This window comes from Abrus precatorius, unplaced genomic scaffold (assembly GCF_003935025.1).
Source record: "Abrus precatorius isolate BTA unplaced genomic scaffold, Abrus_2018 Scaffold7, whole genome shotgun sequence".
NCBI classification, from domain to species: domain Eukaryota; kingdom Viridiplantae; phylum Streptophyta; class Magnoliopsida; order Fabales; family Fabaceae; genus Abrus; species Abrus precatorius.
Window position 1 is genome coordinate 6,930,382 of NW_020874417.1, and position 21,197 is coordinate 6,951,578.

The window sequence follows — 21,197 nt, forward strand, 5'->3', positions numbered from 1 at the left end:
ATGATTCAGTTTCTAGCAAAACCCGTTACGTTATTCGCCGCGAAACCTTCTCCGTTGGCCACTTTTGCAGCGGTTATCGTCCTCTGCATTCTGGGTTTCTATTCCCTGCATTTTCCTTACCCTTTTACCACTTCCAACAACGCCTCGCGCTTCCGCCACGTGTTCCTGTCTTCCTCGTCCAACTCCACCATATCTAACTACCTCCGCGCCCTCACCATGCACCCTCACCTCGCAGGAACGAAACCCGCTTCTCTAACTGCACGCTACGTTCTCAACCACTTCAACAACCTAGGACTCCGAACCCTAACTGCCAACCACACCGCTCTCCTCTCCTACCCCGTGCGCTCTTCCCTCACCGCGCATTTTAGCGACGGCACCAGCACTGAGTTTCGCCTCGCCGAACCGGGCGGCGAAGACGTCGTTCCGCCCTACCACGCGTACTCGCCGTCGGGTTCGGCGTGGGCGTTGGCGGTGTTCGTAAACTACGGCAGGGAGGAGGACTACCGTGCGCTGGCGGCGGCCGGGGTGGAGGTGGGAGGGTGCGTGGCGGTGGCGAGGGGCGGCGGAGGGATGGCGCGGGGGGCGGTGGTGGAGGTGGCGGAGAGGTTTGGGGCTGTGGCGGTGTTAGTGTTCGGCGATGGTAACACGTGGCGCGAGGGGTTTGAGCGGGGACACGTGATGAGAGGGGGAATAGGGGATCCACTGAGTCCAGGGTGGGGTGGGGTTCATGGCGGCGAGAGTTTGGGTTTGGAAGATAGTGAGGTTTTAAAAAGGTTTCCTAAAATTCCATCCATGCCCTTGTCTTTTGCAGCCGCTGAGAGGATATTGTCCTCTCTTGGTGGCTCTCCTCTGCCCTTGGATTGGAGGGCTACCCTAAAGTCCTCCAAGGTTAGGAATGTTGGTCCTGGTCCCACACTCCTCAACTTTACTTATCAGGTTTTGTTCTTATTCTTCTTTCTTTCTTTTTCGAAAAAGATAAATCTGAAAGTTTTCAAATGTTCAAAAATAATTAAAAGTTGTCTGAATTGTATATACAATACTTATGTTATTAGATAGGATGCGTTTATTGTTGTTTTTATTTAATTTTTTCTAAAATATTTTTTAATTATTATATTACTAATAATATAGTTTAGACAAAAATTACTTTAAAAAAATGATAATAGACCCACCGAAGTGACAACAGGCACTCCATTTAATATAACAAGAAGATTATTAAGATAACAGAATACCTGGAAGGATATGGCATAATACGTAAAGAGGAGTGAAGGAAAGGTTGGATTCTTTTATTTTTGAAATTAGATAGTGTTCCTTTGATGATTTTGGTATTCAATTTAATTGGTCATGTCTGTTGTATGTTAGCTCATAAATATTAGAGCTCGTTTGGATATACATCTCATATGGAAAAAAAAATTGAATCTAATAGATAAGAGACGATAACGGGCCTTATTTAATTGGGTGAGGTTTCATGGAATCAAATAGATAAAATAAAATAAATTCTTGCATAATTTTTAAAGGGGCTTTCTTGTCTAATTTCTCTGTAAGCAGCTATTAACTTATAACGACCTTTTTCTCAATTCAAAAGTTGTTATAAGCTAGAAGTTAATCCAAACTAGGTTAACCTATTACTATGATCTAGAAATGAAACACATGTAGAAAAAAGGATCAAAGCAACAGAAACCCTATAGTCAAGGGTAACTTGTACTGTTTAATGTGCATGTTTTCAGTCTGGCTGATTTGGTTTTTCAGGGAGAAAAAAAGGTGGCTACCATTGAAAATGTTTTTGCCATTATAAAGGGACTGGAGGAACCTGATCGCTATGTTCTGCTTGGGAACCATAGGGATGCATGGACATATGGTGCTGTTGATCCCAACAGTGGGACAGCTGCACTACTTGACATTGCTCGTAGATATTCAATTCTATTGCGTTTGGGGTGGTCTCCACGTAGGACAATCATTCTATGCAGTTGGGATGCAGAGGAATTTGGAATGGTGGGTAGTGTTTCTGTCTGAACTAATCTGCATCATGGTTAACCACTTCCATTATGTGGTCATTGGTGGTTGATAAGTCTGAGCCATTGAGAAATAATTGTGGACGTGGTGAAATGCTACTATTATTTGTCTTTTTCACCTAAACTTTGTTGCCATTGTCTTGCACAAGTCTTACATCATGGGTTATAGGTTTTTTTACCAGCTATATGCTTTACAAGTATACTTTTTTTTAAAAAAGGAAATCGTTGTATAGTTTGTGTTTTTACTAAAGCCAGGTATGTACACTATTAAATTAAATCAGTATGCTTTGTTTCAATTATGGTGTCACCTCCTGTAATGTGCAATGTGCAATGTGCTCTCTAAATCAAGTTTATCCCTTTATGTAGATTGGATCCACCGAATGGGTTGAACAAAACCTTGTTAATCTTGGTTCCAAAGCTGTAGCATACCTTAATGTAGACTGTGCTGTTCAAGGGCCTGGTTTCTTTGCTGGTTCAACTCCTCAGCTAGACAATCTCCTTCTTCAGGTCACAAAGAAGGTATATGAAATAGTTACACTTGCATGTTCAAATTTGCATGTGGATATTATTTTAAGTATTGTTGATCCTGGTATTTGATTACTGGTGAACATCAATTGCCTTATATGCTTATTTCAGATCAAGGATCCTGACTCTCTGGGTACAACAATATATGAGAATTGGGTGGCTGTTGGTGGAAACTCTAATGTATACCTTTTATTCAACTGGTCAATGGTTATTTTTAAATATATGAAGTAATACTGTTTCACTTAAATTACTACCATGTTTCAAATATTTTCCCTGTCATGTACTTTTTTGTCTTTGCTGTTTCAACAAATTTGATGATAGTAAAAGTCATTAACTTCTTTACTGTCTAGATGCCTTTTCATAGATTCATATTTATTGTTGCTGTGCCAGTTTTATTTTTTTATTAAGGGAAACAAATTTAAAAGTCGAAACAAAATTAGCATGTTACATTTTATGTTTTACAAATTAGTAGTGAAGAAAAATCATATATTTGCCTTTAAGCTTTTTTTATCTTGATTGATTGCAGATTCAAAGACTTAGTAGAGTTGATTCTGATTTTGCTCCATTTTTGCAACATGCGGGGGTTCCATCAATTGATATATATTATGGAAAAGGTACATGCCTCATTGATATGAATTAAAAGGACACTATGATTTGCCAATTTTTCAAGTAGAGTGATTGGCACATATCACATATATGCATTTACTCATCCCACTCAATTTTAATTTATTAATGTATCTATTTGGGCATTTAAGAGGGCCAGTCCTGGATTTCACAGGTGTCCCTTATTTGGGCATCAATAAAAAGGGGATTTGAAAGGCACTTAATTTGTGGTGAGATTGATAAAGGTTTAGTTTATTTCATGGCTTCTTTGACTGGGTCATTAGATCTGATGACGTCATGGAATTATGTCATGTTGTTTTTTCATGTAAAATATGGCTCAGCACTACAATGATCCTTGTGTTTCAGCTATTACTTGGTCATATTTTAGGATTTGTATCTAGCTATAGTCATCTGGGAGCTAGAACTATAATAAAATCAGAACATACACTGTTTAAGCGTAGAACTTCTACCATACAAAAATCAAAATTTTTGTATCTGAATATGCTTCTATATGTCAATGTTTATATCTATCAAACATGCATGCCATGGGTGTTATTAAATAATGTTCTTTCTTTTTTCTAGATTTTCCTGTCTATCACACTGCTTTCGACTCCTATAGCTGGATGACAGTGTCTGGAGATCCATTCTTTCAGCGTCATGTGGCTGGTCAGATTTCTTGTTTACTCTTTTGATAAGCATTTAAAATCATTATTTTATTAGCCAATAAGTTGTTAATCCGTGCGTCAATCGTAAGATGAAACATCTTCTATTCTTTGTTGTATTAGTTGCCGGAATATGGGGTCTTCTAGCCCTTCACCTTGCTGATGATTCCATTATACCTTTCAATTATCTTTCGTATGCGGATCAGTTAAAGGTGAGCATTTATCATGACTAAGTCTTTTGATTAACTTCTTGCTAAGTACTGGTTTTTGCTATAGTAGTTTATTACCAAACCGGCCAGGAAATTTTATTCAGAGGGTTAATTGGAAAATTTCTTTAGTTATGACTAGTTAAAATACAATTTACAATACTTCTGTTTAGATAACGGTGTTTATGTATCATGGAATTATTATATTTCATAAATTGTCTCAAATGTCCGTAATAACTTACTGTAACTCCTGAAATTTGTTTTTACAACTTGAACCTAGGACCTTTATCGTTCCAATTAATTGAGCTAGTCTCAGGTGGTCAAACAATAATGGTTTAGTATTAATATTAATAAAAAAAAAGGAAATTGGAAATTACTAACGATCCCTAACTGAATATAACATATGTAATTTTTTATTAAGGAAAAATAGAAAGCTAATATGTGGCCGTGTCGAGAGAATAAAATGTTGGGTAAATATAATAAAGTTTTATTAATTTTGATGTTGCTCTGCAATGACTGCAATGAATTTCAAAACTTTCATATAATCTTGGGCAGGTGTACAATAACATATTGAGGAACTTGTTAGACAAGGGGATTTCTTTACATCCACTAAATACATCGATTGAAGAATTTGCTTCTGCTGCCAAAGATGCTAATGATGAATCAAAGGTAAAATCAAAACTGCAGTGGGTTGTCAGTAGTGATATTATTTATTATTTAAAATTTTCATAATTACTCCTTTTTATGTCTTCATCTACTTGTCTATTTTGAACTGCAGAAGCTGAGATTGCAAGAAACTTCAGGTCTTTTAGTAGATATGAAAATGCGAGGATTGAATGATAGACTAATGCTTGCAGAAAAAGGCTTCTTGGATGGGGATGGACTTCGAGGAAGGCAGTGGTTCAAGCATCTTGTGAGTGTGTTTGCCACTTTGCCTCCTATCACTTTGAAGTTCTGATTAAAACTTTTCATTAACCAATTTGACAAATAATGACCCCTCTAATGACATGACGAAGTCCAATGGCAATGTGTTTTTGCCATTTTGCCTTCTATCACTTTGAAGATCTGGTTAAAACTTTCCATGAACCAATTTGACAAATAAGGACCCCTCTAATGACATGACGAAGTCCAATGGCAATGTGTTTTTGCCATTTTGCCTTCTATCACTTTGAAGTTCTGGTTAAAACTTTCCATTAACCAATTTGACAAATATGACCCCTCTAATGACATGACAGTCCAATGGAAATGTGGAAACTTCCATGGTCATTTTGGAATTGAAAATGTTTCAGGGGCATGATCACTATAATAATTAGTTAATCCTAATCCACTCACAGTATCTCTAGTTTAAAAATTACAACTAGCTCAATCAAACTTGTAGTTGAATGAAATACAAAAAATGGAATTTGTTTAAAGAATACCAACATCCTTGTTCAGGGCTGCACATTATCTTATATTGTTTTTCACCAATCTGTGATTTTTAGTGTGCTAGGGTGTGCCTTGGTATGCTTTGTCTGTTAAAATACACATGTTTGTATATTTAAGTTAACCAAGTTAACCAACATACTGGCTACACAGCCAAAATCTCTCTGTTGCTTATGTTTCATTTATCATGTAATTAGTAGTTTATTTTTGTCATTACTGTATGTTATTAAACCCTCATGCATATAGGAGAGAACCTGATGATTTGTTTGCATTGTCCAGGTTTTTGGGCCTCCTAGCGACCATGAAAGCAAGTTGGATTTCTTCCCTGGAATTGCTGACTCTATGTCTAGGACGATTAAAATGAGTGAAAAAGAAAGGTTAGCAGCAATTCAGCATGAGATCTGGAGAGTTGCAAGGGCCATTCAAAGAGCTGCTTCAGCACTAAGAGGGGAATTGACCAAAAACTAGTGGAAAAGATGGAAATATTTGTTTGAGTTAACCTGTAAATATCGGTTCCTTTTTTGGCCAGGAGTGTAAATTTACATGAAAATTTAAACTGTACATTAAGGGAAGAAAGCAGTTTGTCTTGTTTTTCATTGCTTTGCTGGGAATTCAATTTTCTATTGGAGTCAAGTGTGTGATTGAAAACATGTTGAAAAATATATAAACTTGAATCCAATGCATAAGCTACAACTAGTAGTCAGGAAGTAATGTCGATTCAGATCATGTAAACATGAAACTAAACTTACTCTAAATGAATTTCTTCATTCTGGCCAAGTTTCCTCTTTCTTTTTCAAATGTACCAAAAATAACATTGTGATCATGATCTTTGATGAGTAGAAAATTTTTCAATGTACTCTAAATTCTTTAAGAGGAAATAAGGATGCTTTTTATATTCAGATGTACCAAGAAAATATTGTAATTATGATATTTAATGAGTAGAAAATTTTTCAATGTTAACCCTAAATTATCTCACAAAATAAAATTGAGTTGTAGCAAAACATTGAACTGAATGGTAATGTGTCATGATAAGTATATTTATTTACTTTTTATGTATATACAATTTCATGATGAGTATTTTTTGGGGATACAGCTTCAACAACTAAATTTTTTAAAATTTTTTTTATTATTAGACTATTTTGTTAACTCATAAATTTCAATTATTTAGGAAACATGAACAACTTATACACTACCTACGTACATCTAAATTGAAGGGCTCTTTAGTGGGCAAAATGAGAAAACTAAACGAGTAAGACGCGCCAGGTAGGGGTCGAACCTACGACTTTCTGCTTAGGAAACAGACGCTCTATCCACTGAGCTACAGGCGCTTGTTGCTGGTAGTAATTACTAATTAATATTTAAATATGTAATTATGAAAGGATTCAATTTCCAAATTTATAAGATTGAACAAAATGTATATAATTAACAAAAATGTAAAGGCGATTCGAATTCTTCCACTTGACGAATGCAACTTCTTCTATTCTGATGAAATAAATAGTGCATGTTGTGTTAATTTTACTCTTATCCTTCAACTACAGAAAAATGACAATCCAACATTTGCTGTTCAGGAAAATATCAATTTGATGTCAAATTTTAGCTGCTTTTGGCTCATACTTCATACAGCTCTGCATTAATAAACATTGGTACGGACTACGGAGATCCCATTTGGGGAAGTTTATACAGAGGCGCTTCAAGAAGAACAAACCAAGAAAATAAAGACCTAATAAGTATTTATAAGTTAAAAAATAAACAAGTAAAATAAATAAATAAATTATAATTTATAAATTACTTATACAAATCTCAATTTTTTTTGAAAAGTTAAATAAATAAATAAAAAGCTTCTTACAAAGTAAAGAAACTCAGCTTATATGAGATGTTTAACTCGTTTTATTTTCTCATTTTTTTTATTATATAAGTATTTATTAAAAAAATTATCCGAACTTAGTCAAAATAAAAAACATATATTTTATAAGTTAAAATCTTATACTTTTTCAGTTTTTAGAAGCATTCGCAATTTCTTTTTCAAAATAAGAGGTTTATAAATTGATTTTAATTTATATAAAAATTATTTATTTTATCTTCTTTTGCTAATGCTTCCGCAAAAGATTATTTAAATTGTGTCCTAGTCTAATAAAATTGTCATATACAATATTAGATGAACCATCTCAGTGAATTTCTTCAACACAGGAAACAAATCCTGGTCTTTTATCCTAATTTAACAAATTATTGACAAAAAAAAACCTAAACAAAAATAAAAAATTATTTTTAAACATCAAATTAAAAAATTAAATATTTTATTAATCTAAATCTTTAGTGTTGAGTTTAAGCAAATAAAAGTAGTTAGTTTTTATTGCCGAAAAACACATTTATTACATTAAAATTATAAAAAAGTGATAAATAATTTTTCAATAAATTAAAAAAAAAAGACCAAACAAAAATAAATTATTTTTTAAAATTAAATCTTATTTTAGCCATATATATATATATATATATATATATATATATATAATATAAAATACTTTCTTGATCTTAATTATAAGAAACATAGGATAAATTTAAAATGTATTAATTGTTAAAAAAAAATTATATTATTTTTTTATTAAGATTATTAAATATACAAGTTACTAAATACACCATTTAATATCATTGATCTTTTTAAAATAAAATTTATATTTATAATAAATATAAATAATTTATTTTCTTTTCTCAATTCTAATGATTTATTCTTTTGTTTTTTTATAAAATAGATCTAGAGAGTATTTTATATAGACTTGCATACTAATGCAATTTTTTTTATTAATATAATTTTTATTTTGTTAATATTCTAAATATTCTGATAGTGTATTGATATTTTATTATTCATCTAAAGAAAATATTAGTAACATATTTTTTATTATTAACTAAAATTTATTGAAAACTGAAAATGTAAGAGAAAAAAATTAATTTAAAAGAAAGAAGGAGAATAGTTTAAATAATTTTTATAATTTTTAATAAATTTTAATTAATAACAGAGTATATTAAAAAAAAAAAAATTAGATATTACGTTGTTACCTTTTCTCGTTTATAATTACTTACAACGCATCCAAATATACACATAAAAGGCAATTTAACAATTATGTGCATTAACAATTTGCTATCTCTGTAAGTCATTTTGTGATCTAAGCAAGATTGATGGGTGCAACTTCTATCGGGATAGTCATAAACTGTGTCAACTTCCTCTTATCCTTTCGTTAATTCAACCAATGTAATATACAATCGAATGTGTTGTAGTTAGGCAACATTCAATTTCCCACTTTGTATTTATTGCCAATTTGTTTAGCTTATTTAACTAAGCATGAACTGAAATTTGAGCTGTTTTTGCTTCAAGCAGCAACGCATCAATATAACTAATAAAATCATCAGTGCAATTTAAGAAACCATTTGAGGCAACACAACCATCAATGTTCACATTAATGTTATGAGTTGTTCACAAATACACTATTCATGAGCTACTTATGAATAACAGAGACTGAATTCTTCAATAAGTGACACAAATTCATGGTCCTCCGTATCCTAATTCAGCATCTAAATCCAACTCTTTGAACCCTTCTTCTGCTTTGGCCAAGTCCCTTCTTGCCATTTCCAGATCAACCTCTGATGCAGCAATCTTTGCCTTTAGCCGCTTTGTTTCCATCTCTAAAGCAGTCACATGCTCCTTCATCATTTTCACTTCCAAAGCTTTTTCTATATAACTTTTCATTCCTAAGGCAGATTGAACATGTGGCTCTAGCCAAGTCAAATCAAATTTAAAAATCTCAAGTTCCTCCCACAAAATTTGGAGATGATTGCAAGCTTCATCATTCATATCTTTGGCCTTTTGAACCTTAAGAAAATGGAGAACTCGACCTAAAGCGGTCAACGCCCATTCAGCAAACCTACGACTCCTCTTTTGTTGGCTATCAATAAGTGAGGGATGCAAAGAACACACTTCCTCTAGAAGTGGAACAAAAGCTTTTTCTATTTTACCTAATCCTCTGAAATCCACTAGTTCACCAAATGAGGTTGTGTTATCAGAATGGTTAATGGGTTCAGCACAAACTTGTGTAGGAACTGCATCATCTACTTGATTCTCATCTTCTGACTTCTTGATACAAATTTCAGCTTCAATTATACAAGTATCATTTACAATAAACCCATTGCTAGAGTCTTCAAATTCATCTAAAGGTATAAACGTTGTGAAACCCCAATCACTTTCTCTTGCATTGAACTCGTGTTCACATTCTGCCAAATTCATATTACAATATTCAATTGTGGGGATTACAAATACAATGCCACGATTATCAGTTGGATATATAATTACAAATACATTCTCAGTTACTAGACAAAGGACGGTCCATTCAAATATGTTTTTTATTTTATATTTTCACAATAATTAGATTTTAGTCCTTTTAAAGTTTTTATTTGATTTCAAGCCCTAAGTTTTTTTTTTAAAAAAATTCAACACTTATAGTCTTTAATGATGATGTTTTAAACTAAAAGAGTGTCAGATATTAATTAATTTATTTGTTTAACTCACATGATCATCGTTAGAGACTAGAAGTAATAAATTAAAAAAATTAAAATAAAACGACTAAAATTAAAATCTTATAAAAATATAAGAATTAAAAATACATTTGAAGTCTATTTTTAGATTATATCGTACATAATAGAGTCAAACAAAAATAATAGGCTTATATTTAGTAGATATTAGACAATACACTCGTTACTACATCATAATGATAATAGATTTCAAAAATAAGCATTAAAGCTTAAGTAATAAAAACAAAAGGGAAAATGTTGATACTTCTAGTTATCTTTTATGTATAGAAGCACCAAAGGGTTTCCAAAGGAAAGTTCTAACCTAATTTTCCTTAACTGAAATAGACATTTAGTTAAATACGCACAAAACCAAATTAAATTTTTATTTATAATAGTCATCACAAACACTAAAAAGCCAGCGAATTAAAAAGTGCCTTACAATAAGTAACTCAGAAAAAGATGGAATCTGAAAAATTAAACAATGCAGAAGTAACAGAAAATAGGGAAAGAGGTCATCTTTAATTAATTAACTACATTCCTTACCTGTATAATATGCATGTTTATAAAATATATACTATTTTATTCTCATATTATCAATTATTTAAAATACATTTAAAATAATATTAAATAATTTTTTATTTATATTACACTATATTTTAATAAATAAATAACTATAGATTACTTATGAAAAATACTTATGTTTGTTTAGCATTTAAAAGTTCTATTTCGGAATTTTTTGGTAATATCAAATTTGATACTCATTGACCAATTCTTTCTTTTCTTAATAAATCAATGTTGAATTTTGTCTACATTTAATTCATATTGTTCTTATTAAGTATTGGAGGTCAATGATTTCCATTTCTTTCGAGAATTTTGCAATAACATAATCCCATGTAATAATTCAGGTAGTGGCTTAGCTGTCTACAAAAGATATTAACCATACCTATGAACAAAAGTAGTTTTGTTCAATATATTAATACTTCAAAAACCGAACTATTCTTTTATTAGAAGGTGTGAACAGGCATTTCTCAACAGTATAAATTATTAAATCGACAAGAATCTTGGAAAAAAAAAAAGGACATTAGTAACTTGCATGGCTCTAAGCTTGATCTCACTTTGAAAATTATAATAATTGTATTTACTTTTTGTCGATATAATTAAATAATTGCATTCGACAAGTGTTTTTGAACAAATAACCCTAAATAACTCTCTAAACTTTTAAGTGTTATTTTGTTCTAAGACTTTTGTTCAATCATCTATAAAGTTTTGTAAGCTTTATTATTCAGCAACTTTTATTTTAGCCTTAAATTTTGTTTTCAATTCTATTTTCACTTTTCTTGGTGAGGCAAAAAATGAACATGAAAAGGAATAGAGGAGGAAAGCTAGAATAGAAAAAAAAAAAAACTTATTATATATGTATGTGTATATATATATATATATTAAAATATGATGTTTTTAAAAAAAATTATAAAAATATAAGATTCAAAAATTGATATTAACAATTTAAAAAAATATTAAAAATCATAAAATGTCAAAATTCAACAATGATAATTTTTTTAAAATAATTAAGTATAAAAAAAATGTCATTGGCAATTTTGGTCTAACAATTGTTAAAAAGTTAAATTTGTTCATTTTTTTTTTTCCGATCTTAAAAAAGGCAAAAAAGAAAATGAGAATTACCTTTAGCTTTTGTCATTGTGGTATTGACCTGATTGATTAAAGTCAACTTGAAATTTGCAAATTTGCTCCAGCCATAAGGCAAATTAGCAAGACCCTCACCATCCAAATAAACTGACAAGTACTTCACAGCGTTTCCCTTTGGGAAAATAAGAATCCTCCTACAGGGAATGAAGCACACAAATTCAAATCATTTCAAAGACCACATAACATAAATTTTGCACATAAATTCATTGAAGCACCATGAATGCCCATCAAGGAAGAAACTCTCAGAATACAGCTTCTTCTTGGACTCAAATTTGGAGAAGTTCTCAATCGTCCATCTAAACTTATCCTCAATCCTTTCTTTACTGCTTGTGCTTTGATCCTCCATTTTAACAACCTGCCACTTCCAGCACCAACACTGGATAGAAAAAAAAAATTAGATACTTTTGTTTACTAAGATCAAAATTGAAGACAAAATTTTTGCGTTCGGGTGAAAATTTTCCCGAAGCACTTGAATTGCAAACGATGAAGCAGAAAGACAGAGTCAACAAAATCATACACAAAAATGCATACCATGTTCAAGAAGTGCCTATTGTCACTCACGTATGTTTATTATCATTCTTATAGAAAAAATATCTTAAACCGAAAAACAAAAACAAAAAATAATAGACTCCTCCTTAACGAAAAAACATAAATGAATTATGATCTTTCAAAACAAATATCCCCACGACAACAAAGATTTAGGGTTCTAAAAAACACATAATGATAATTTCAAGTTCGACAAATACGGCCAAAATATATCATCACAACAATAATAAGAACAGATGTAGAACAAAGAATTTTTCTATAAATGAAGGAGCAAGAATTGGCACGTACATTCCAATGAACGTGAAAACAGAGAGTGAGAGAGTGTGTGTGTGTGAGAGAGAGAGAGGTATGGAAACTGGTTTGCTTAAAGATGAAGCAAAACAAGACACTTTTAAGGACCTATTGATAGTGTCCACGTGGCCCATGAATGATCGTTGATTTGAATTATAATTATTTATGGTCACACCATAGTAAACAGTTAATAATTATAATCTTTCAAATTTGGAGGGTAAGAAAACTTGTGGGAAAGTGGATAAATGTTTACAAGCGTTGTTAAAAAAAATTCTTTATTGTTATTTAATTACAATAAGGCAGTGAATTGGTATTAATTTTTTATAAAATAAATATGATCGAAGAAAAAGAATTTATTATATATAGAAAAGCTCGCAACATTGAATATTTGATTGAACTCTAATAAATATTTTTATATGAACTATTCCATTTACTTTTTTAAAACGAAACCACTGTTAGGTGGCATCTATGTATCATCGCATAACTTGAAGCGTGAAGTAGCTTAACTAAATTCAGATAACGTGCGTTGCAGTTGAGCCAATGCTATCGCATTTCAACCAAACGTATTTAAAATTTTCCATGTTATGAAGATGATAATTATCAACGCAATGCATCAAACTTAATTGTGATTAACTATATTAACAAATTTTGAAAAATACAATTAAAACACTAAATAACATTAACATAATTTAATATTATACGGAGTTTTTATTTGTTATACATGTGAGCACTGTTTAACAATAATTACTCTATAATTCTTTTAAGATCAATTGTTAGATTAATAATAGCCTTCAAAATTTTATATCGTTTAAATATGTGTTGTGCTTTTTTTAGTCCCTCCAAATTATCAAATAATGGTAACTTTTAGTTTCTAGTGAAAAACTAAAATCACATTGTTTTCTTCTAATATAAATACTAAAAAAAATAAATTTATAGGATCTAAACAAAAAAAATTACTAAAATTATATTTAATCCAATTTATATTTTATCCCATCAATCAAATGTTCAAATAGATGAAGTGTATATTTACAAATAAAAGGACGGAAATCACTTATATAGGCAATCAGAAAAACTACCAAGAGGAATGAAAATGTGTTTTCTCTTTTAAATCTTATTATTTTAATATTTTTTAATCTTCCTTTATTTTATTTCATCAAATATGAAAAAATAAATAAAATAGGAAGACTAAAAACCTAAACTCATAACAAAATTATGTAACTTCATAAAATGTTTGATTCAACTTAGATTTAAAGATAATATTTAAAAATATATCAAAAGATTGAAAAAATAATTAATTATTTTTAAAAATAAATTAAACTAAATGTGTATTTAATCTTTTAGAAAACAATGATACATTGGAAACTAACCTTTTAGTGAAACCTCAAGTAAATAGGTAAACTAGTTCAGGTCTCTTTTTCTTTTTTTGGCTCAACTAAACTTACATTAGTCTAAAAGTTGGACATTTTAAAAATAATTCTTAAATAACTAAATTAGAAAAATTGAAAAAACGACATATAAAAACAACAAATTTTTAAAAAACCAAAATCCCATTTAAGTATTTCCTTTATAATCATTTGTTAACTCCTTGTTTTACAGCTGCATCTATAAAAATTATTATATATTGTTATAAAACAATAATCAATACAAAATAAAAATAAAACACAACTGTTACATTGTTTAATTCCACGGTATGCAGTTAATTTCTGACCAGAAATGATTCTATGTGTGAATTTGGATTCTTTGTTACGTGTTTTACACAGGAAACGATCCAAATCACAAAAATCGTTATAAAATAAAATTATTTAAAAAGAACATACACAGTCGTGTGTAGTGTATAAATATAATTATTCTCTCTTTAAGTGTGTGTTTTACGTCCAAAATAATTGAATATTCCATTCTTAGTGTCCAAGGCATTTTGAACATGCACGAGCCAATGAATCACTTCAGCTATAGTCAGTCAAATATCCTAACGCTTCATGTTCCTTTATATTGTTGACTAAAAGCACTGGTTTATATAGAAAATAATTTAGTTGAATATCTAGAAGTGAAGAAATATTTGAAGAAGCAAACAATATGAGAATAAATGCCAATAATTTTTTGATTCATATGCTACAACACAGCCCACAAGAATTGACAAATGACAATGCACACTTTATCAGGTTTTAATGATAAGTAAGTAGACATACAACATAAAAGCCTTTTCTCTCATACTTATTATATATTACCCATTTTTTGTAAGAGAAAAAATTAATGAAATTTCTCTTATAAATTAAAAATAATTTATTTCTTCAAATTATAAAAAAATTAAATGAGAGTAGTTTTTTTTTTTTAAAAAAAAGTTAATTTTAACATATGAAATAAATTTTATTAATTTTTATATTATTTTTCTTCAAACTTATCCACAAAATTACCCAACCAAAGTCATTTAGCTTAGTATGAGTTGAAATATCTCAAAATGTTCATCTATGGCTATATGAGTTGAGACAAGCAACTAGAGCCCTTTAGCTTAGTATGCAGAACTTGCTCGTATAGAATATATCATGAAACTGAACTTGGTGTAAAGAATATTTTATTACTAATGTTCTATATGGTGTCTCATATTTCAACTGAGGTTAGTAATTTGCTGCTGGACTCGAACACATTTCCCAGCAAGACAAAAACACCCCATTGCTCTTAACCAAATTTGACCCGAATATTGAGGAAGATTAGTCAAACAGTGAGATTTTATTAACAAAGACATATAACTACAGCTTAAATGCGGTGTAGATTATAGACCAAGTCAGCCTTAGCTTAATAAGTATCTTAATCATATTAATTTTTTTATTAAAATATTATATATAATTTATTAGAAATATATACTAAAAAATTGTTACACATTATTAATAAATTAATAAAAGATGAACTTCTTATACTAGTATAAATTTAAAAATTTATACATTTAATCTAAATTTTTCATTTAATTTATATGTAATTGTCAATAAAGTAATAAATTATAAAAATTTAGATTGAGTGTAAAAGTTTTAAAATAATATAATTACACATTATTATTTATATGATATTTATAATTTATAGAAAGCAATCATAAATATTTTACATTCAAATTTAAACCAAAGTTGATTAACCGAATCTAATTAGAACAAATTAATTGTACATCTACATTATAATGGAACGCTTACAATAAAAGAATTAATAGTTTCTCCACAATTTGTACAGAAAAGAAAATGTGCATCCCTTCACCAAAAAGTAGATGAGAAAAAGCCATGATCTAAAACATAGCATACCCTATTGCAGCATTTACATCCATCTCATGGAAACCTTTTCTTACTTCTGACAACCCTCTCCTTGCCACCTCAAACTCCCCTTCAGCAGCAGCAAGTTCACCCCTCAGCTTCTTCATCTTAATCTCCAAAGCAACCACATTGTCCTTTAGTTTCTTCAATTGCTTTGCTCTTTCAAAATAAGCTTTCACACCCAATACTGATTGAACATAAGGCTCCAACCAAGCCAAGTCAAATCCTGAAGACTTGATAAGTTCCTTCCACAAACCTTGAAGGTGCTTTATGTCCTCCTCACTTATATCTTTCACCTTCTTTGTCTTGAGAAAATGCAAAACTTGGCCCAAAGATGTAAAGGCCCATTGTCTAAACCTTAGAGTCCTTTTGCTCTGGCACTGCATTAGGGAAGGGTGCCATATGCAAACCTCCTCCAATAGTGGAATAAAAGCTTTTTCTTCTGCTCCTAAACTTTCCAAATCTATTAGTTCTCTTAGTGTCAAATCTTGAACTTCCCCTTCTGTTATTGGACTAGATCCTGAGGTTCTAGGACTAATTGTATCCGATGATGATTCTGTTGCTTGATCACCTAATGTAGAATCATGGGTTGGACCACAATTTGGGTAAACTTGAATCTTAGGAGCAAAATCAGAGACACAAATATAAGCTTCAATGATGCATGTGTTCCTCACAAGATACCCTTGTTTATGGTCGTAGAAATCACTCAGATTTAGAAAAAATGAACCCCAGCTACGATGTCCTCCATTGAACTTTTGTTGAGTCTCTGGAATTATATATATCAAGAATCAGCTTTAAATTTAATACAAATACAATTATGATCAAATTAGAATACAAAAACTTAATTATATACTCAAAAGATAAAAATTAAGATTTGAAGTTACTTACCCTTTACAATTGACTTCTTCCGATCCACTTGATTAATTAGAGCTAACTTGAAAAACGTGTTTCTGCTCCATCCATACGGTGGTAAAGAATCATCAACCATCAAATACAATGAAAAATGGGTAACATCCCTCCTCAGTGGATACACAAGGATCCTCCTGTGACATGATGAAGAGATGCACAGTACAATTAAATCATTCACTAATTTCATGAAAATTTCTTCAAATTAATTAGGCCATTACTTTGTCCACCCTTCTAACAAATAACACATGATAAACGTAAAATACTAGGTTCATTTTTTCCCTTAGAAAAAAGGGCAAGGAAATCATCATACATAATCTAAACTTGTTACTTTTTCTTACTTGTGTAAGTATCAACCATGTAATGTAGCTATATGAAAAATAAATAAAATAAAATTCATCTCGAGGCACCAACCATGTACAACCACGGGTTTTGATAGGCTTGGAGCGCAATTTCATTCCATTCTTTTTTGAGAAATCTTCAATTTTCCATGTAAATTTCTCAAATCCCACACTTGTCTCTAGCTGATTCACCATTCCGGTATGCACATCTGGCGCAAGCTTTAATTACAAAAAATAAAATAAAATGAAGGAAATTATTTCTCCTATAAGATAGTAGAAAACAAAATAACACGAACATATATATAATCCAAAGGCCCAGAAGTTGATACACTTACAAAGATCCTCCAAGGGTTGGTTGCAAGCACTGAGAAGATGAAGAAATTAAAGGGTTGATTCCTGTGAGTAGGTGATGTTCATGGAATGAAAGATTACAAAGAGAGAGAAGCAGTGAAAGGTAGAGAGGAATATTAAAGGTGGCAAAAAAGTCAAGTCAACGAGATTCTTTTGCTGTAAGGAAGCATGCTGGTATTTTAATAAATAGAAATTTCAAACTGCTACAGTCACAGGGAGCTGGAGAAGGCCATAACTATAACAGGTTAGGCTCATGAAATTTCAACGAAGTAACATGCGCACATTTGCACATTTATTTTGGAGCTTAATTAGGAAAATTTATTTTCTATTTCATTTAAAATTGAGTGATTTAATTTTCATAAAATTGATATATATATATATATAAATATTTTTTTATATTAGTATAAATATAAAAATTTATCTTTCATTAAATTTATATAAAAAATTTTAGATTTATACTAGTGTAAGAAGTCTTACTTCTCTCTCTATATATATTATTAAAAAGTATAAAAATTAATTTTTTAACTTTAAAATAAACAATTTATTATATTTCACAATGATAAATACCATAATATAATCATGTTAAAGAGATAAAAAAAGATGTGATTCTTTTATTATTTTAATTAGTACATCCTAAAATTAATTATGGTAGTTATTTTAATTTAAAAAGTGTGCCTTTTATTTTTAACTAATTTTAGTAGCATGTTTTTTATTTAAAATAAATTTATATATTTTGATAGTTAAAAAAAAAATTGTAAGTTTTTTAAATAACTATATATGTATGTATATATAATAAAATTATTTTTAATGATAATTTTTAAAAAAAATATATTTTTAACTTAATTCTGTAACTACAAAATATAAAGTGGTGAAAAAATTTTATAAATGTAAAAAAAGGTAATTTCAGAAAACTATAAATTTATATAAGGTAATAAGAAAAAATTAAATATTAATTTTTATCTCTAAAATTTATAATAAAATTAAAAAAAAAGTAGTTAAAAATTAAACTAGTTATAAGAAAAGAAAGTGAAATTCATACATTATTGTCAATTAATTTTAATTCTAAAAAGCATATAATTAAATATAAATGAAAGTATCTCTATTTCAGTTTCTAAATAAAATAATTACACATTAAATAATTTTAATCCTAAAATTATATATAATTAACTATTAAAGAAAGTAATTTGACTTAATATTTTATTTCTCAAATAAAATATTCTCATTTATAATATAAAAATTGATATAAAGGTACTCTAATTAGAAGTTACTTACAAGATTAATAGTCTTTAAAGGTTTATTTCTTCTTTTAAAATTACTTACATGATTATATATTTGTTAGAATGAATCATGGCAGGCACCAATGTTATTAAAACTAGTTGAATTGCATTGGGGGAAAGTCATAACTGATATGATCTGATCTAGAAAATATGATTAAATAAGTCAACATGGGAATACAACATTTTAACAAGTTTGTGTTTTAATTTAGAATTCCTCTATAACAAAATTTGTTTTATCCCACTAATCATTTTCTATATAAGATCTCATGAATATTTTACAAGTTTCTCTTTCGCCATTCCAATTTTGAAATCATCTTATTTGATTGTTTTATTTTGTGCACATTCCATCATTGAAGTGGCACACAAGTAATCAGAGATGATTACGGAATGAAGTTGAGTTAATTTTGTATTAAAAAACAATTAGCTGATGGTTTAGCAATACATTCAAGTCACTCTATTTTTTTATAACATTTATTTTTCTACTCTCTCAATCACATCATATAATTTGTTCAATATTTCTTTATTCTCTTTTTATTTTCTCTCCTTTGAATTGTAAATGTGTTATCAAAACATGTTGTCACTAATAAACTTACTCATAAATTTAAACCAATCAAACTTAGTCAGATGTGCTAGAATCACTTACTTGTGAATTTTTTTATTAAAAAATTAATTAGATTGAATCAAATATTTGGTGAAAAATTTTACCACCCACAAACTAAATAAATTAAAACTTGACCTTTTAAATTAGATACATTTAAAAAAAATATTAGCATGATCTATTTAATAAGTTTAATATAAATTAATTCCAATATAAATGAAATTGTCCTATTTCTGCTCCTATATAAAAGTATCACGCAATAACATTAGTACGTATTTGTTCATATGAGGAGGTGTCCAAATATACCCTCATACCTTGGGAAAAATTGTAAGTACGTGTATTATAAGATTTTTTTTTTTTAATTTTAAATTAGAAAAGATGAGCTTGAGCATTTTAATTTAGTCTAATAGACATAAAATTTCAAACTCAAATAAATTCTAAATTTCATAATTTCTTTTGTAAAAAAGTGTTATAATCTGTTTACTTCTATTTTATTTTATTAAACTCAAATTAAAATCAATAAGACTAACAATGAGCTGATTATTTAATAATTACAAAACATAAAATCATGTAAAAGACAATTGATAATATATATATATATATATATATATATATATATATGATCCTAACATTTATATCCATATATAATAATAATACTGATAATAATATATTTCATTTTTATTAAATTACTACTACTAACTTAGGTCTGAATCCGCTGGCCACTGTATATACTTCAATTAGATTAATGTTTATTATAATTTTGATGTATTTATATTCAAATAATGTTAAATTAACTAATTTTTTTACCTCTAAAATTATAATATTAGAGAATAAAAAATTATACTGTTAATTAATAAAATATACAATAAATATAACTTTTAAATTATTTCTTATAAAAATCAGTCTTTCTCGTTAATATAGCAATAATTAGATGATAATTCGGAGTATTCTAATTAAATTTATAATATTAATTTCATACATTATTTTTTACACTAATATTCCTTTTTTCTATCACATTTTTACTTATTAAATTTATTATGTTTCCTTCTCAAAAGTATATATTTTAACAAACATAAAAAATTAAAGCATATATATATAATCCCCCAAATCAGCATATAAAATATATAGGGATTATTTTGTTTTGATCTTTAAAAATAAAAGAAATATTAAAAGTAGTATTTAAATATATAATTTCTCATTAATTTTCGTTTCTTTGTTAAAATTTATTAGTTAACTCTAGTAAAAATGGTGATGTGATACATTTTTAAATACAATGCAGCATAAAGTGACGAAAAGAAACATTTCATTTTTATGTACATTCTTGATAAAGTATTATATGAGAGACAAAAACATAGTTCTTTTTTAATCTTCTTATGTTATAATATTTTAAATTATCATAATTAGAAATGAATTAGTATATAATAGTACATAATATTTTCTATAAGAGTTCATTAAAAATTCTAATAAAATAAATTAGATATTACAATTTTTTTAAGGACCAAATTAATTAATTTTCTATCTTTAGAAAACCAAATTAAAAAGTTTAGTCACCGCAATATATATATATATATATATATATATATATATATATATATAATTTGTTCCTTTTTTTCATTTCTTTTTTATCTTCCTTTATTGATTTTGCATTAGTTATATAATATATTTTGTATAGTTATAATAAACTTTGTGACATATAACATTTTTTAAATTGGATTAATCATTAAATTGATAAAAATATTAATTGACAGTTATTAGTTTAATCATATTTAAATTGGAGTCAAATTGATAATAATAAATATCTAATTTTAATATTTTATAGTAAGTTAAGTAATTAACTAATACAAAATTAAGTTACTTAAATATTTAATTATAATAAAATGATCATATTATATACTTCATAAAAACATTA

At 28.8% G+C, this 21,197-nt stretch overlaps 3 protein-coding genes and 1 non-coding gene across 4 annotated transcripts; 1 reads left to right on the forward strand and 3 right to left on the reverse strand.

Annotated features, from left to right (window-relative positions):
• LOC113871390 (probable glutamate carboxypeptidase AMP1) lies at positions 1 to 5,895 on the forward strand. Its single transcript, XM_027508484.1, has 10 exons — positions 1 to 936; positions 1,747 to 1,989; positions 2,376 to 2,528; positions 2,646 to 2,714; positions 3,061 to 3,148; positions 3,720 to 3,803; positions 3,923 to 4,011; positions 4,561 to 4,674; positions 4,784 to 4,918; positions 5,707 to 5,895. Exons 1-10 carry the CDS (start codon positions 1 to 3, stop codon positions 5,893 to 5,895), a joined length of 2,100 nt encoding a protein of 699 aa, XP_027364285.1.
• Positions 5,896 to 6,682: 787 nt separating this feature from the next.
• TRNAR-CCU lies at positions 6,683 to 6,755 on the reverse strand. The gene has a single exon. It is a non-coding gene; the product is annotated as a tRNA-Arg (tRNA).
• A 2,058-nt stretch (positions 6,756 to 8,813) lies between these two features.
• On the reverse strand, positions 8,814 to 12,534 carry LOC113873429 (MATH domain and coiled-coil domain-containing protein At3g58270-like). Its single transcript, XM_027511535.1, has 4 exons — positions 12,523 to 12,534; positions 11,904 to 12,064; positions 11,665 to 11,822; positions 8,814 to 9,687 (listed from the first exon to the last, which is right to left on the reverse strand). Exons 2-4 carry the CDS (start codon positions 12,032 to 12,034, stop codon positions 8,963 to 8,965), a joined length of 1,014 nt encoding a protein of 337 aa, XP_027367336.1. The 5' UTR covers positions 12,035 to 12,064; positions 12,523 to 12,534; the 3' UTR covers positions 8,814 to 8,962.
• A 3,125-nt stretch (positions 12,535 to 15,659) lies between these two features.
• LOC113873639 (MATH domain and coiled-coil domain-containing protein At3g58280-like) lies at positions 15,660 to 17,484 on the reverse strand. The gene is made up of 3 exons (XM_027511849.1): positions 17,398 to 17,484; positions 16,704 to 17,281; positions 15,660 to 16,581 (listed from the first exon to the last, which is right to left on the reverse strand). Exons 2-3 carry the CDS (start codon positions 16,909 to 16,911, stop codon positions 15,791 to 15,793), a joined length of 999 nt encoding a protein of 332 aa, XP_027367650.1. The 5' UTR covers positions 16,912 to 17,281; positions 17,398 to 17,484; the 3' UTR covers positions 15,660 to 15,790.
• Positions 17,485 to 21,197: the final 3,713 nt, after the last annotated feature.